This window comes from Sminthopsis crassicaudata, chromosome 4 (genome assembly GCF_048593235.1).
Source record: "Sminthopsis crassicaudata isolate SCR6 chromosome 4, ASM4859323v1, whole genome shotgun sequence".
Taxonomy (NCBI): Eukaryota; Metazoa; Chordata; class Mammalia; order Dasyuromorphia; family Dasyuridae; genus Sminthopsis; species Sminthopsis crassicaudata.
Genome location: NC_133620.1, coordinates 443,472,439 through 443,490,408, shown reverse-complemented (window position 1 = coordinate 443,490,408; position 17,970 = coordinate 443,472,439). Strand labels below are relative to the sequence as shown.

Here is a 17,970-nt window from a genome sequence, read left to right as displayed (position 1 = left end):
TCGCAAGGAGTTGGACATAATTGAAATACCAAATGACAACAACAAAAATATCTCATGTATGTAATCATACATTCTATTCTGAGCTCTTTGAGAATGGGGATGTTTCCCTTTCTTTGTTTGAGCCAGAACTTAGCACAGGGCCTGGCTTTAATAAAGGCATATTGTTATTTTCCATGAAGTAGGAGGTTCCAAAGTTGAGACTTAAAAGAAGAAAAAGATTTCAAAGGGTGGAGGAGAGACGACTCTACATGCCTATTTTAATGCATAAATCAAGCTGTGAGCTCCTTAAGGTGAAAGTTTCTTCCAATGATGCCAATTGAAACTATGCACATCTTCTCATCCTCTGTAACTCTAATCCATATGTTCACATAAACTCAGCCAATACAGGGGTCTTTCTCCCCAATTTTTCTCTCTCTTTCCCCAGCTCTTCTTGACATTGTGCGAATATAGAGCAGCATATAGGCTAGCTGTGTACCAGCTCTCACTGGCTACCTAATTAGACTTATACATGACTTTGTGTAAGCAGTTTGCAATAACTGGCAACCTCCACTATGTTTGTTGCCTCTCCATTGCCTTCTGGACAACCTGTAATTTGGGTTCCATGGAAATTTTGGCTACTGTGTGAGTTTCAAAATATCAATATGGCAATACGGAATTGTGCTTCAGGAAGAAATTTGACATTAAAAAGACAATATACTTTCCCAAGCTCAACACCAATCTCTCCACCCCTAGGAAACCCACTGCTTATTCAAATGAATTCAGTCCAATCAGCTCTCTTTTTCCTATTCATGTATAGGCTAGGCTTATTGTTCATTCACACTGTCCAAGATATATGTAATAATGGAGCAGCTTTATGAGCTGACTATGCAACTACACATTATAGTTTGGACAGTCTAAGTCCACTTAACTGCTCATTTGCATGGTATAGTGCTCATTCCAGGTCAAAATCAAAACAAGATCAGGGAATAAAGCTAGCAATCTTTTCAAAGATTTTGAGACATGCATTTGAAATGAATCTACTAAAACTGAAGTTGAAACATCAACCAATCTAGAAAATGAAACCAGCAGTCAAGAAAAGCCAAGTCTCCCGTTAAGTAAAGACAAAAATGTACAAAGTTAAGTAAAGTTAAGTAAAGACAAAAAATGTACACGTCAACCTAGGAAGTCAAAAAATTATAATGTAATCTAGTGATTAAAGGGCTTACACTGTGCTAGGCCCCTGAGATCCAAAGACAAAACAGAAGCTGTTCCTGCCTTCATGGAGCTTATATTCTCTCCTTAACAGCCTCGAGTCCCTTTTACCTTCCTCAGGACCTCTTTGGGATATGGAGATATTGAGGAAGTAAAAGAATGTGGGCTAAATGATGGCAGCCTCCCCTATTCAGAGACACCCCAACTCGGGAAAACCCTTGATTGGTTTCTGGGCTCTTTAAGTGTTAACTAGCTCTTAGTTGTCAGACTGTTCCATCTTCCCCCGCCAGAAGCAGTTAGAAAGACGAGTCTAGAAGAAAACAATTCCTGGATCAGGATAACGCCAAGGTGCCTGTTACCGTTGGTTCTGCGCCAAACGGCCCTGCCCACGGCTGCTGGATGCTTTTGTTTCCACCATCTTCCACACACGGAGAGAGCCAGCGCACACGCCCCTGCCCCCAGCCTCCCCACTCAGCCACACACACCCTGCATTCTAAAAGGAAATCTAGTGGGAAGCGCGCCGTTCTGGCTCGGGGATGCCCCGAAGCTTGCACGGGGGAGCGCACTCCGACCCAGAAAGAACACGCGCGCTCACACAACGCGAGGAGGGAGGGAACTGGAAAAAGTTAGAACCTGGGCCCTAGAGGTGGGCGGGCAGGAAAGGGAGGGAGGGGGGAAGGGGTGGGGCAAGAGGAGGCGCCGTGCAATCAAAGTCTACTCCAGAGTCCCCTGCCCAGCCCCGCGTTCCACCCTCTCCCCCACCCACCCCGAGAACCCGAGCCTAATAGTGCTGGCCGCGGTCTCCCAGCCTAGTGAGTCTGCCCGTTCCGCTCAGCTGCTGCTTCTTGCTTAGGCAAGGTGAGTTCCCGTCTGTCTCTAGCTCTCGGTGGTCATTTGGGCGACTTTGCCGCTTCTTCCCACCGAGTGCGGGTGGAGGGGGGCTCGCGCTAACTCCGGCCCCCTCAGGGAGGACCCCCAGGCTGGCCGCGCGCGCGCTCTCTGCTCCTCCAGTCTGGAGCTCCCGCCCGCCTGGAAGCAGGCTGCGCGGGTCCCGCCTCTCCAGATCGGGCTGCACTTCCCAACGGGGTCAGGGTGGGAGGGGGCCCCGAGCAGGAGGCGCCCGAAGCCACTTGCGGGTAGCCGTTCGCTAGGGAACCGCTGTTCCAGAATGACTGGGACCACACCCAGGGCGAGCCGAGGCGCACCCCTTCCCGCGCTTGGACTCACACTGGCTGCTAGGCAGGGCAGGACCGTGGGGCACGGGGAGAGAGGCTGTCAGAACACCTGGGAGCTGGAATGCTGAGAATATGCCTGCAAGGATCCGGGTTGGAGCGGTGCCCCGAGACTTTGGAGGAACAAAGGCGACCCACACACCTTAAGCTGCCTTCCTTCTCTGTAACAGCACCCCGGCCCCCGCTTCCAGCTCCCATTCTCTTTCGGCTTCTTCTTGTCTTGTCCGTTTCCATTCTCCAGTCCCTCGGCCCTCACCCTGCCGATCCTCTGGACGCTGAGAGCCATCTTTCTGGCAGGCAGCCTTCAGCCTGGCTTGGCCAAACTCTGGCCAGATGTTCCTCCAACATTTATTCCCAATAAAGCGCCGAGTGAGACGGCCTTAGGAAATCCTCCCCGGAATAGACGGGCGTGACCTTTGTAGACCAATTCGGGATGGGCAGCTTGGACTTTTAGTCGAATTTAATGTAGGTCACTCCCCGGGGCACCAGAAGGCTGCTGGCTCCCAGCTCTCGATTTACACTCCCGAAGCGTTTTTTCTCTCCTAGATGCTTTGGGCTGGGTTTCCTGTTGTTTATCCGCTTGACTAGAAGGTGGCTGGCTAGTCTTTTTCTAGAAGGGAGGAGGGGAGACAAAAAAAAAGGGGGGGGGAAGGAGAGAAAATGAGAGGGATCTGGGAAAAGGAGGATCAAAGAGACGGGGCAGGAATCAGAAACAATCTTAAAATCACCCTCAGAGCTGTTTGCCTTGGTAGTAAGAGGGGAGACAAGAAAAGGAGAAAGGAGAGAAGTAGAGAGGGTTCTGGGAGAAGGAGGATCAAAGAGATAGTTAGGAATCAGAAACAATCTTAAAACCCTCCTCACAACTGTTGGCCTTTGTAGTAAAGTAAGAGGAAGCTACAACTAAAACGTTTCCTCTCCTCCAAAAAAAATTCATAAAGTTTCAATTTCACTCTATCCAAATTAGGAAGTTAAATTTGAGAGATGGGCAAAGAAAAATTACCTGAATTCGGAAATCTAGAGTTATTTTTGCCCAAGGGAAGAAGGTCATGATACACAACTTTACTGATTCACTGGGGAATCATTAACTATGATAACCTAAAGGAATAGAGAATAATAATTACAGACCTTACTACTGCACTATCTAAACTTTTATTCTGCAGCTGGGGGGAGTTAACTGCCTCAGTTGAGAGTATGGGAGGAGGACTAATTGGCTGTTTTGGGGTTGTTAGAAGATATCTGGAAGAAAAGAAGGGAAGGGGGTGCTTTGGAATGGATGGCACCCATCACCTATATTCTTCTCTCTGGGCCTAATGGCTTCCAGGGGCATATGGGAAGCATGTTCTGTTCCCGGATTCACCTAGTGGTGGAAGGCTGAGTGTGACTCAGCTGCCAAGATTGTGTGGGTGTGGCCCTGGATACCCACAGGTTTCTCTGTTAGGGCAGAACTATCCCTACAGGAAAAGGGAAATTGCTGTTTTTTTGAGGGCATTCCCCAAGGGGGAAGTCTGTCAATGCCAAATTTGAACCCTGATTTGAAAGAGTATTGGATTCTGTGAGTGAGGATTTTGTAGCTGAGACTATTTATAAAACTGATAGAGATATGTTAGGGCTGCTAGATTTTCATTCATTTGATATGGATAGAGTAAGTGACTAGAGACTGCTTAATGGGGGGAGAATACAGTTCCTATCCTCATTTGTATGGAGTGTAGGGGTTCCTAATCTACTTTGTATCATGGACCCCTTTCCCAATTAGGTAAAGTCTTTGGATCTCCTTTTCTCAATAATGCTTTTTAATACATGGAATTGCAAAGGAAACAAATGCTATTTTAATATAGTTATTCGATTTTTAAAAATTTTGTTCATGAACCCCAGGTTTAAAGGGAGATACTGATACAAAAATGAATGTCAAGGGTATGGTGGAAAGATTATTGATTTGGTGTGTCACTCCAAGTCCTGCCTTGTATCCCTTTAGAAACATCCCTACTTCTCTGGAAAGCAATTGTTTGACCAGATAAGTCATAAGGTCTCTTCTAACATTAAAAGCTAGGATACTATTAAAAAACTTGAATGTAAGAGAGAAATAAAGATCTATGAAGGTCCAGAGGACAGAGAGATGACTTCTAATCAAGAACAAGAGAAAGAAGGCTTCCTGAAGAGGAAGAATAGGAGATTGGTCTTGTTAGGATCTTAGCAGGCAATGATAAGTAGAGAGCATTCCAAGAGCAAAGGGCTTGTGGGTGTGGAAATACAAAATAAGTTCAGGGAACCAGAAGAAGATAAATATATATTATAACTGTCTGAAAGATAGACTGGCAGGTATTTTTTCTGGTTATTAAAGAGAGGTAGTGGTTGCTGCAGTTTTTTTTTGTTTTTGTTTTTTTTTGTTTTTGTTTGTTTGTTTTTGTTTTTGTTTTCTCTTCAGCTTGAATTTCTGTCATTAAGGGTTAGGCTTCATATCCTGAGCTTGGGGTGATTCCAGGCCCATAGAAACAATAATAGCCTGATCTTTGCCTCCAATGTGTTTCAGCAAATTTCGAAAGATACTATGGGTGGGGGAGAGGAATTGAGTTCATAATTCATTTCAGATTTCTTCCTCAGCCCCACCCCTTCTTGAATGCTATCCAGTTTTCATCCTCTTGCAAGAAATAGAGACCTCTCATTTTGCAAGAGGCCAGTTTCTTACTACATAAATCTGCAGTGTAGAGAAGTCTTTGGGAAAAGTCTGAGCGTTCCTGATAGCCAGCTGATATGAGCTTATATATTTATTTGGGCAAGAGAAATCCTATTAGGTGATACTTTTTGCAGGAAGTTTCAATTAATGAGGCAGCTTCCAGCCAACTGTCTTGTATGGTCTCCCAGACCCTGAGTTGGGTGGGGTTGAGATTGGGTGTGTCCTTACTCAGCTTTAAAAAAAAAAAAAAAAAAAAAAAAAAAAAAAGGCAGCTCTGTTAGTGTTTAGCCACTTAGAGTGAACTTGGATCCTGAGTGAACAGTCCCATTGTTTCCATGCTGTTCTGCATATGTTAGCATTTTGAGCTCAGTGAAATGCCAGAGTATTCAATAATGTATACCATGGTCCATGCCTCCCCTTTAACAAAGATTTCCCAGAACTTAACATCCCTTTGCTAAGTAGCTCCCACCTGCTAGCCCCCAAAGAATTGAATAGCATAATGTAAATACATTTAGGGAAGTACACATGCTGATGAATAACTGATGTTTTTGATTTAGCTCAAAAAAGCATCAGAATTAATTCCTCTTATTGGAATTTCAATTTCAGTATTTCATCCAGGATCTTTGTTGCTCAAGGCTTCTACAGCCTGATTGGGTGCAGTAGGTAAAAAGATTGTACTTACATCCATTCAATTCTTCTGAACCCTTAATAGGCCTCCTTATTAAAGACCAAAAGTCAAGAATTCCTTCTAGTTTCTGCTCTGGAACCATTACTTTATGATTTCCCAAAGGCAAAAGCAAAAAAAAAAAAAAAACCCTCAAATATTTTAAATGGCTCTTTGTTTTTGCTGAAAGTTCTCACTGAAATGCTGCCAACTTCAGGCAGGGCTGGGTGGGCTATAGGGAAAGAGGGACAGTTGAAATATATGAGATGAAAAATTGTGAAGTTCAGATGACTTCGATTTAAAATTAGATCCAGAACAAGGGTCTAAAGGGTTTTTTTTGGGGGGGGGGGTTGTTTGTTTGTTTTTGTATTTTTGTTTTTGTTTTGAGCTGGAGCATAGTCTCTAGATCAGTTTCAGGAGGTTCTTCAGAAGTATCTTCCAAAAGAAGCCCCCAGTCCTTTGAATTCCCATTTGTTTCCAAGAAGTAAGTGCCCTTCCATTTCATATGAATAGAAAGCATTAGTTAAATGTAATATTGCTAATCTAAAAAGAAAAATACTCAGTGCTGAGCCCTTACAATAAATGATATCAGAGAATCTGGGTTACTATCCTGGTTTTTAGTGATATGACTGTTCAAATCACTTTTCTTCTCCATGGCCTCATCTTCATCAGCATTAAGAAGAGGAGGTTAGACCTCTTCCAGATCCAACTCTATGGCAAATACAGAACATACTGGCAATAACAACAGAGGAACATTAAACAAATCCAGAATGGACAGTAAAGATATACTAAGGTCCCACTTAGTACAAATAATGAATCCTCTGAAGTGTTCTCAGTTATTGACATTGTCAGTATTTGAAATTATAAATATGTAAAATATGGTCTTGTTTCCAGCCCAGTGGAAATATGCTCTGTGACTTTGAATGTGACCACTTCCTGGGGGTAATGTCCTTATTCACACTCATTGGTACCTAATGCTATTTATAAGACAAAGAAGTCGATTGTATATAGATTCCTATAAAGGTTTTTTAAAATTCTAAAGGAGAAAGAAGTGAGAGAAAATTTAAAGAGAATGGAAAAACAAAATTAAAAGGAGAAAAAAATAATTTTGAGGGTCTGATCAGACCTGTTTTTCAGGATTCATATTTTCCTTCATTTCTGGAATTCATTTTCTCTGCCCACCATCCTGGGGCCCTTCCTTTCTGGGCCCCTCCCTTATATTACATCTGGTTCTGACAGTTACTTTACCTTAAGCTCCATCTAGTGTTTTTCTTTGTTTCCCAATCTTAACTAAGTGGCTTATACTTTTCCCTTCCCTTTGGATCCTATTGTAACAGCTTAATAGGTACTATTAGATTTAGAACCAGAACCTCTGCATTCAAATTTTAGTTCTACTGTCTCACTGAATCTCCCTGGGGTCTTGGTTTTTTCTTCTATGAAATAAAGAAGTAAATTGATAAATGGAAAGAGAGCTGAATTAAGAATCAATCTCATCATGAATCCTAGCTCGGCTATCTACTATGTGTGTGATATTGGACAAGTCACTGGACATTTTAGACCTCAGTTCTCAATTTGTAAAATGGAGGTAGAGTGGGTGACTCTGAGCTCCCTTTAAATTCTATACTTCTAAGTTAACCAAGGACCCTTTTTCAATTCCTATAACTTTTCTCTATCAGCTACCGTTAGAATCTGCTTCTGGGGGAGGATTTGAGTTTTCTATATAAGATGGAGGAACCCCACCCTATCTTCTATCCAGAGTAGCTCAGCCTGGGACGATGGTTGTGCAAATGGAAATATCAGGCTCACTTCCTCTGAAGTGCTGCCACCAAACTCATAGCAAAATTGGAAAGGGTCAGTTTGCCCGAGCCCCGCCCAAATGGAGAAGTTTCAACCAAGCTGATTCAGACCTTGCAGCTGCCAGAGAGGGAAGCAAGGGGGTCCCCCAGCGAGAACTACAACATTTTGGTGATTCATCCACTAGTCAGGAGAGCAGCTTAAGGCACAAAGTCTCCACTTTTTTATTGGTTTTGGAATTGACCAACCTCTTCTACATAATACAATTCCCCAACTGTAGTCTTTAGCCAATTCCCACTAAAGTGATGGTTAATGATTGAATTCAAAATGCAGACCTTTTTTTTCCCCCAAGAGTTTTTTTTTTCCCATTTCATCACCATAAATCTCACTTTTCTGCTTTTTCATTTGTGAGGGGGAAGGGGAAGCAATCTGTAAATTGCTAAATTCTGAATGCATTTGCTGAATTAAAAAGCTGCTAGGAAGGAAAATGGGCAAATTACACTTCAGAGGTTTACTGGCAGTGTAACCGAGTCACTTTCACTTCTCTATTCCTCAATTTCCCTTAAAATCCCTCCTAACTCTAAATCTATGCTACTATAGGCATGATGCTATGGTCTGGTGTCAATCAGTCAACTTAATTAAGTGCCTGTTATGTGCCAAGCACTGTGTTAAATGCTTCAGATACAATGAAAGGCAAAACATTTCCTGTAATCGAGGAGTTCATAGTCTTAAGAGTTCCAATTATGAATCTACCATGTTGTCTTGGATGAGTCACTTCTCTCCTAGAAATCAGTTCCCTCATCTTTGGAATGAGGAAGTTAAATTCAATGATCCCTGGCACCATAAATCCATGATAAGGAGAGACAAGAGTATTCATGAAGGGCCAGACTCCAGACAGAATCTTTAAGAATATCTGATCTTTCCTCTCTTAGAGAAGACATTCATAGAGTCACTTCATTTCAAAGACCACAACACCATTAATAAATCCTTTCTACAACATAACTGATAAGTTGCCATCCAATCCCTGCCTGAAGACCTCCAATAAAAAAAGCTCACCACCTCAGAAGGCAATTTGGACTGCTCTGATTGGTAGAAAGTTATTTTTCTTCAGTAATATCAGATCTAAATTTGTTTCCTTGCAATTTCTGTTGTTTGTTCTCGATTGTAACTTCTGAGACCAAATGGAACAAATTCAGTCTTCTTTCATCTAATAGCCTTTGGAACTCTTGGAGATAGTTAATGGTGTAGATTTTCTGTTCTCCAGGCTAAACAATCCCAGTTTATAGAATCGTGGGTTTAGAGATCAAAAGGACCTTGAGGTCATTTTCTCTAATGTTCTCTTTTTACAGATTGGGAAAATGAGGCCCAAAGTGACATGTCTAAGGTTACCCATAACAATAATATGCCATAGTTAAAACGTAATCCTCTGGATGCAAAGTTTACAGAATTCTGCACCTGAAGAAAATTCAGACTGGGTTAATTTACATTCTGTTTTATGGAGGAAAAAAAAATTCCAAAGAAAATGTTTTGTGGTACTTTAAATAAATAAATGACTGGCAACATTGAATTCATCTTTATGATGCAGGATTCATGATCTTGCTGAAACAGCAGAGATGAAATGTCAGTTTTGCCAAGTCCTCTGACTCTAGAGTCAGTGCTCTTTTTCCTATACCATTTATTTTTGCCAAGTCATATATGGCACAATCTCAAAACCCCTGCCCACCCTCCTCTGGAAGCTCTTCAATTTTAGCAGTATTTTTGGAACACAAAATAGAACACAACTCAGAGATGACCATACTTTCACCCTCAAGAACTTTCCTAAAGTTTGTTTTAAAAAAATAAAACCTACTGGAAATATTCTATCTTTACCTATGATAAAGTAGAACTAGAAGAATTGTACTGTGGACTGAAATTAGGAGTCTTTAGAAATAGAAAGGGATGAGACACAGAAGATCTGGTTTCAGGGGTTGCCTAAGGACTTTGGAATAAAGAGTTATGTTTGGCTTTTTTTTTTTTTAATCTGTGTATTCCCTATTTCATTTAAGCTATTTTCGATTTAAAGTGGCGTAATAGGACCTCCTCTGATAGGCCACTCGTTCTCATTTTAATTGTTTTAGAAAAGACAGATGGTCAAATGCTGTCTTAAAACTTTACCAAAGACAGAACCACTGTCATTCAAAGCAGAATCTTTCTGTGGTCCAGTCATTTCATTCTTTCTGATTCTTGGAGACCTTAAGATATTCTTGGAAAATATGCTAGAGTGATTTGCCATTTCCTTCTCCAATTCATTTTGCAGATAAAAAAAATCGAGGCAAACCAGGTTAAGTGACTTGCCCAGGGTCATATAACTAGTAAATGTGTAACCAGAATTGAATTCAGGAAGATTTGTTCCTGTCTCACCCCAATACTGCATCTTTTGTACCACCTTCCTGCCTCTAAGACCCCTTCGAGGCTCTCTCAAATGCCGACTCAGATGGTCTAGCTTTATATTGTACTTTTGTCTATTTTTGAAGTGAAGGGAGGGGGAATCTCCAGAATATTTCATCCCCCTATAATTCTTGCTATTCTCTTCAAGTGAAGTATCTTTCTAATTAGTCTTCCTAGTTCAAAAAACAGGACATGACGCATTGGCTTCTGCATCCCTCTGAGCATAAAATGGAGAGAGGGATTGACTGTTCTTAAGTTGAGTCAATCATCTTGTTCACCAGTTTCTCCTTGAGTGCAGTAAAGAAGGATCTAAAAGAGATCCATCAGTGCTGAATGTGCATCAGCTAGTTACTGCCAAACAAAAACCACAACTTTTTTTTTTTGGTTTTTAAGTGGTCCTTTGAACATCTTTCCTCAAAACCTTCCATCTGCTCAATCTTTAGTGATTAATTTGACAAGGAGGCTTTGGGCAAGGTCTCCTTTTGTTTCTGCCAAAGCACACTTTTCTGAATTTCTGAGACTTCTCCCCACTCTCAACTAGTTAAGTCATTTCAACAAAACATTTTAACTGTTACCATTCCTAGAAACATGTTCATCTCAAACCAATTCAGCTCATCCAGGAAGCATTTATTCAGTAGCTATTATGTGTCAAGCATTATACAAGTACTAGGAATCTAAAAACAAAATAGTCCCTGACCTCAAGGAACTTACATTCTATGGGGGAAACAATATATACTAAAATAGTAAAATACTTGCATTCTACAGGGGAAACAATATATATTAAAGAGTAAAATACTTCAATGGATCTGTAATTTCATCAATGAGGATGTTCCCTCCACTAATGTAAATTACAATCTATCCATTCCTGCCCAACTTTGTGATTTATGTGTATGGCCCCCTACTCAAATTCACCATAGATGACCCACCCAAAAAAATCAGGAGCCTTCCAACCTCCCATTCTCAGCATAGGTCAATTCATCTTTTTTCACCATTCCTTTCTTTGGTGCTATCCTTTATTCCAATTCTTCATAGTTCCTAATTTTAATGTTTAATATTTAATGAAACATTAAATATTTTTTAATATTATCCTACTCATAGCTACCATATAAAATGTGCACAGACCAAAATATTCGAGAAGTTATTTTTCTAGTGCTACCCAAAATTGGTTTCTCCCTTACGAATTCTGGTCAGCAAAAAAAAACAGAGCAAAACTGGTCTCATTCCACAATATATTAAAGTACATGGCTACCATAAACCTCCATACAACCTAAGCACCACAGCTGCAGCTATCTTTTATTGGTTAAGGCATTTTATTTCATTATAGAATATGGAAATTTACTGCAGTAGCAAGTTACAGGTACCATATAAATAAGTGCCTAAGGATTTCAGCAAACTATAGTCAATTATAGGCAAGTATTTTCCCTTCTGCAGTTAGATATAACTAGATTACAAAGACAAACTTAAAGAGTTGATATTCACATCTGTTTCATATCTGTTGATATTTTCTATCTGTTGACTGAACATGGCTATGTGGGCTTGGGGTATTTGGAAACAGATAAAAGCTTGATTAACCGACACCCAAAAAATAGTAAAATATCTTTCCTTTCAATATATTGTTTTGTCAAGTAAAAATCTAAGAGAGTAGGGCATGGGAGGAAGGAAATAGAAGAAGATACAAGAACACTAAGGAGAACACTGATCCTGCTTTTCCTAATAATTATAGTTGGGTTCAGCTGAATTAGCTCTAGGATGGGAGGGGAAATAATGGCAACCCATTCAAAGCTGTAAAAACACAATGCTTATGTTTGACTTGGTTAGAGCCATAAGTTGATGCCATAGAAACATCTGTCCTAAGAAAGACAATATCTAGGTTATAGTCTCACATCTGTTGAGCTTAAACTTGTGTTTGGGGAATCTTTGAACAGGTTTCAGAAGACACCACCAAGATGCCATCTCAAATGGAACATGCCATGGAAACCATGATGTTTACATTTCATAAGTTTGCTGGAGACAAAGGCTACCTAACAAAAGAAGATCTGAGAGTTCTCATGGAAAAAGAATTCCCTGGATTTTTGGAAGTAAATATCAAACCTTTTAAAGGATGGAAGGGAATAACTTGGCTTCTAGACTCTCGTTTTCTTCTTCTTTTCCTATTCTATCACTTCCTTCTAGTGGTGACTATGAAACAGGCATTTCCATAAATTCAACAATTACTTAATGAGTTCCTGTTGTATACAGAGGGGTGTGGAGAGAAGCCTGTGCCAAGATGAAGACAGGATTCCCATCTTCAAAGGGCTTATACTCTGATAATAACTATAATAGCTAGGTTTATATAATACTTTGAGGGTTGCCAAATGTTTTACATATGTGACCTGCTTTGAATCTCACAAGCAGCTTATGAGGTAGGTAAAATTATTATGATACCTATTTTACAGATAAAAAACATCGAGGTTCAGAGTGAATAAGTGATTTGCCTAAGTTCACACAACTAGCGAGTGCTTGAAACAGAATTAGAACCCAAGTTTTTTCTGATACCATATCTAACATTCTTTCCACTAATAACCATAACATAATATACATTTCAATTAATGACATAAGAAGAGTTGAAACAAATAGTATTCAGAAGAATGGAGTCACCAAAGGGATAGTATATTGAGAGAAGACAGTAAACGAGTGAATTGATTCATCCAATTTCTCAACATTAGTGTTGTGGTCCCTACATCCTAACCATATACCATAGCTTAAATCAGTGGTCCTCAAACTTTTTAAATAGGGGGCCAGTTCACTGTCCCTCAGACTGTTCTGGCTTAAATTGTCCCCTTTAAAGGAGATAAGATCGTTCTTCTTTCCCCAGATCTACTCTGTAATGATGCTGAACATGTCCTTAGTGAAAACCAAGCTTCATATGGTTAAGATATGGACAGGAGGTCTCTTTCAGCTCTAAAACTCCATTATCCTAAATTATGACTCTCCATTCTCATTGCATTTTCAGCTAAAAAAGTCTTCCATTTTCCATAGACATTTCCACTACATTGTTTCTCTTTACCCAGTCAGACCTATCCTGGGGCATCTATTTGGGTGGAAGCATCCATCCTTCAGATATTGATTGGATCAACCTATTTCAGGAAATGACCCATCAGCAGATAGAAATGGGCATAGTGAAGCATTAAACCTTAAAGTGGGCCTTTCCTTCTTGAGAACACACATGATCACTGGAAAATATAATTACTGTGCTTGATGTTGAATAATTTAATAGCTTCTAAAAGATGAAAAGATAAAAAGTTAAAAGGCTCCTGGCTGCCTCTTACCATTTGTCCTTAGGAAATGGTGCATTAGTAAAGCAGATGACTCCTCTTTTATAGGCACAGAGTAACATAGTGGTGCATTATGACTGGCATTTTGTTTATAACAATATTCTGACTGATCTCAGAGATGACCAAATTACCAATTTTATTGTATCCCCAAGTGGATAAAAATGAGCAGTAGAATAATTAAAATAAATCAATCCACTGGTCTTAAAAAGGCACCCAGAGCACTGAATGATCTTAGGACCATTAGGAAATCCTAGGTTTGAGCTCTGAGACATATGAGCTGTATTACTCTGGATTTTTTGACTTGATCATTCGATGTTCTAGGTGTCTTTTTAAGAAAGTAATTTGTAAAGTGCAAACTGGCACAGGCAGAAGAATTTCCTTATTTAATAGTTACCAGTATCATTGAAATCACAAGCCCTAATTCCTTTGTTTATCCTATTTCTGGAGCTAGGCACAGCACTGGGTACATAGTAGGTGCTAAATAAATCTTTTAATAGTGGATTGATTTGTTTTCATTATTCCACTGTTCATTTTCATCCACTTGGAGATACCTGTCATAATAATCATACAATCAATAGCATACAATAATGTAAGCAACAATACAACCAGGGTTGCCTCTAAGGCACTGGAAATAAAAACAAATTTAAAACTGAAATTATCTTTGTCTTCAAGTTTACAAACTTGAATTGGTCTCTGGCCAGAAATGGCCAAATTCCCTTCCAATCTGGCATAGTAGACAGATAGATGCTAGACTTGGAGGAGCTTTAGAAGAACTTCAACTCCTCCCTCGGCCACTTTTCAGCTGAGTGATACTAAGCAAATTACTTGACCTCTCTGAGCCTGGGTTTCAGGATCTGTAAAATGGGGACAATCATAACAATGATCTCACAGGATAGTTATGAGGATCAAATAAAATAATGTCGAGGTAGTGATTTGTAAATCCTAGAATGCATTATAAATTGGAACTGTCTTTATCCTGCTTCTAAAAACCAAAGCAAATCCCTACCAGGCAGGTTCAAGTCTAGACTCAGATTCCCAGAGATCTGTTTTGCCCTTTGTGTATAGTCTAGAGAGTGATGAAAGAGAAAGGCAGGAATTTTCTCCAGGGTATTTCATCCTTCTGGATATTGGAATATTAATTTGCTCTTTTCCTCAAGCCAAATTAGCCCATCCTGGCTTTTCATAAGCCAGCCCATGACAGACAGCTAGCCAATGACCCTCTGGCTTCTCTATATCCTAGATTCTGAAAAGTAGATTGGCTTCTAACATGGAAGTTGCACAAGACAGAAAGATCTGAGGCACAGATATTTACTACTAAAGGCTGATAGGTCCATAAAGAAGAGAGGGTTTCAGAAGGGGTATGTGAGTGGTGTGAAGTCATGCTTCCAATTCTACACCTTCCCGTTCCTTTATTACAATACACTCTCTTGTTTTTTCAAGTTGGTTTCTTACATCATCTCAATCCCACCCACCAGTCTTTGCCCACAGCAAGAAAATTGAGCCAGAACTTGCAGAAACCTCTCCCCAAAAGTAATCAGCTTCTCAGTATGATGGAGGCAGACAACTCTATGAGAATGCCCAAATTTAATTTTTAGCTTAATTTATTATTATTAATTTAGCTTTTAAGTGAGAGCAAGCTACAAGAAAAAAGTAAAACAAATCAGTACAAAATCAGGAAAAGCATAGAACCTCGTTTCTAACTTCTGCCAGAGGTCATCCAGTCCTGCCCTCACCTTTTACAGAAGAGGAAATTAAGGTCCCCAAATTCTCTAACTTCAAATAGAACACTCTTTTCTCTTTTTTTAATATAAAAAAATAAAAGATATAAAAATTTATTTAAAAAAAAAGAATATTATAGCCACAGTCTGTTAAAGGGAGAAGAGAAAAATAAATGTATTGTAATATGTGTGTGCATATATAATCTGTATCAAATTGCTTGCCTTCTCAAAGGGGTGAGGAGGGGAAAGGGAGGGAGATGATTTGGAACCCAAAATTTTTAAAACAATGTTAAAAATTGTGTTTATAATTTATTTAAATTAATAAATTTATGATTTATTTAAATAAAATAATAAATAAATTTAATTTTAAAAGAATTGGTTAAAAATATGCAGCTATACAAAATAAATTCATCCTGGGGCTATACATGAAAATAAATATGTCTCATTCTGTGCTCTAAATCTAAAATCTCCCTATAATGGGTAGCATGTTTTATCAGGAATCCTCTGACATCATGAATGACCATTATATTGATTACAATTCTTCTAGCTTTATAAAGTTATTTTTCTAACCCTCTTTCCACTCCACTTTTTCTAATATTTCCCTCTATAAACTAGTCAATTGTTATAGGTTCTCTGAAAAATCAGAATCCAAAAATGTAGGTACTTTCTCTTTAATGGCTAGCTATACAGAGCTATTACGCAAGTCTCTCAGCCCAATAATTGATTCATATGCTTTTGTTTCTTGTGATATTTTTTTCAGAACCAGAAAGATCCTTTAGCTGTAGACAAGATTATGAAAGACCTGGACCAGTGCCGAGATGGAAAAGTGGGATTTCAGAGCTTCTTTTCATTAATTGCCGGGCTGACCATCGCATGCAATGACTATTTTGTTGTACATATGAAGCAGAAGGGGAAAAAATGAACCCAAGCTAAGGAATTCTTCCCAAACCTGATCCTTTGCAGTATCTTGAATGGTCACTTTTGAGATATTCCCATATAGCTACCCCTAGGATAAGAAAGTTGCATGAGCAGACCCAGAACCTTAGAATGTACAAATGAATTCCAGGCTTACAATTTGACAGCTAGGGAAAGTAAAAACAAATATATGTCAGATAAGCTTTTGATTTTTTTTGTATTATATGCACCCTCTACCCCAAAATAAAAAGAGCATCCTTTTTTTAATGTCTAATCTGGGTTGGCTTGTTTCTTCAAAAATGTTTTTTTGCTGCCTTACTTATCACATAGAGCTAAGAGTGACATCTTGCACTTGGCACACTTCCCATCCATCCCTGGTCAGATGACTGTAGTGATGCTCTATCACTATTGTCTACTGAAAGAGAGTCATTTTTCTAAGTTCTGCCTGGTTGCTCAGCAACAGAATAGATCATACAGCTATGTCCATACCAATCAAAAGAATAGGGAACATCTCACACAAGTGGGTCCCAAATGTTTGGCTCATGAATATAGCCTTCCCTGGTTAGATGGAGGGAAAAAACCTTGAAAAACTCGCCTTTCAGTCCTGCCTGATAGCATCCCTGATAGACATTTTCATAGCAAATAAGATCCATTGAAAATATACACAGTGTCTCAAAATTTGTACATATAATAACTTTTACATAACACTTTAGGTTTATGAAGCATTCATTTGATCTTCATAACCTGTGAGCTAGATTCTAGTAAGATCCCCATCATATATTTTGAGAAACTGAAGTTGAGTGAATATTAATTGCCTCAACCAATTTCATATAGCAGGTAAGAATAGGGCAGGATATAAACACAGGTTTTCCTGACTATAAGTCCCACACTACATTCACTATGTCATATATCTGCCTCTATGCTATCTAATTCGATTTTAAACAACCATTTGAAACATGCCCATTTTACAGAAGAGGAAGCTGAGACTCCAAGAGATTAAATAACTTCTCTATGATTATATAAGGCAACTAGGTGGCACAGGGATTGAGCAATGAGCTTGGAATCAGGAAGACTCATCTTCATGGCTCCAAACACTAGCTACAAGACCCTGCTTATCTCAGTTTCCTCATCTGTAAAATGAGCTAGAAGGAAATGACAAACTATTCCAGCATCTCTGCCAAGAAAAACCATGAAGGTAGGGACACAATTGAAAAAACTGAACAACAACCACAACCAAATGGTTGCCTACCAAGTGTCAGCAGCAGAAATTGAATCCATATCTTCTCCTGACTCCGATTTCAGTTCCTTTCTTCTACGCCACAGATTTACAAAATAAATGGCATTTTAAAAAATCACACAATAAAGATTCCTAGAACAAGGGACCAATACATTTAAGTCCTAGGCAAGGAACTGGTCATTAAATAGAATAGAAACCTTCAGCAAAATATCCATTAACATTGAGTGCCTACTATGTGCAAGGCATTATGCCAGGCACAAGGGAAACAACTGGACTCAGCACAAATTTTATAAAAGGAAAGGAGAATCCTTTTTCTTAGCTGGTGAATTCAAGCAGAACAAAGAATTCAACAACAGGTTCTATATTGTTTTATTTTTCTGTAAGACAGATAATATAAGCTCCTAGGAAAAGATGAGGGGGAAGCTCTAGAGTACCACCCCTTGGATAGCCATCCAAGATGACTACTAATAGCCAAAAATCCCACTCCAATCCTCCACCTGCCACATAAGTTATATCTTCTCTTTTCCATTGATTTATTTATCAAAAGATTCAGACCAGGTTGCATCTTCAATGCATCTCTTCCAGGCCAACTGTGGTTCTATGTTGGATAGGGCAACATTGCTAATCAAGTGGTAAGAATAGGTACAGTTGGGACACAAAAAGATATCAAGAGTTCTCCTGGCCCCAATCCAAGACAAACTTTTACATCACTAACCATTTTATATGAAGGCAGAAAAAGTCAAGTCATGGTCTAGATTTCATCCCCGTGTCTTGGTTGAATATTCTGCCTTTGCCTACATCCCCCTT

At 39.4% G+C, this 17,970-nt stretch overlaps 1 protein-coding gene and 1 long non-coding RNA gene across 2 annotated transcripts in view; one reads left to right on the top strand and one right to left on the bottom strand.

The window, feature by feature from the left end:
- The window catches only part of LOC141539982 (uncharacterized), a 35,986-nt gene extending 34,071 nt beyond the window's left edge, over nucleotides 1–1,915 (bottom strand). Inside the window, exon 1 of the long non-coding RNA XR_012481442.1 lies at nucleotides 1,551–1,915. This is a non-coding gene — a long non-coding RNA (uncharacterized LOC141539982). The remainder of the gene's footprint in view (nucleotides 1–1,550) is intronic.
- A 6-nt stretch (nucleotides 1,916–1,921) lies between these two features.
- On the top strand, nucleotides 1,922–16,200 carry S100A10 (S100 calcium binding protein A10). Its single transcript, XM_074263487.1, has 3 exons — nucleotides 1,922–2,049; nucleotides 11,905–12,057; nucleotides 15,772–16,200. The coding sequence occupies exons 2-3, from the start codon at nucleotides 11,926–11,928 to the stop codon at nucleotides 15,931–15,933; spliced, it is 294 nt and encodes a 97-aa protein (XP_074119588.1). The 5' UTR covers nucleotides 1,922–2,049; nucleotides 11,905–11,925; the 3' UTR covers nucleotides 15,934–16,200.
- Nucleotides 16,201–17,970: the final 1,770 nt, after the last annotated feature.

Coding starts and splice junctions, on each gene's coding strand:
- S100A10 (XM_074263487.1), top strand. CDS start 11,926: ATGCCATCTCAAATGGAACATGCCATGGAAACCATGATGTTTACATTT. Junction 12,058..15,771: donor AATTCCCTGGATTTTTGGAA/GTAAATATCAAA, acceptor TATTTTTTTCAG/AACCAGAAAGATCCTTTAGC.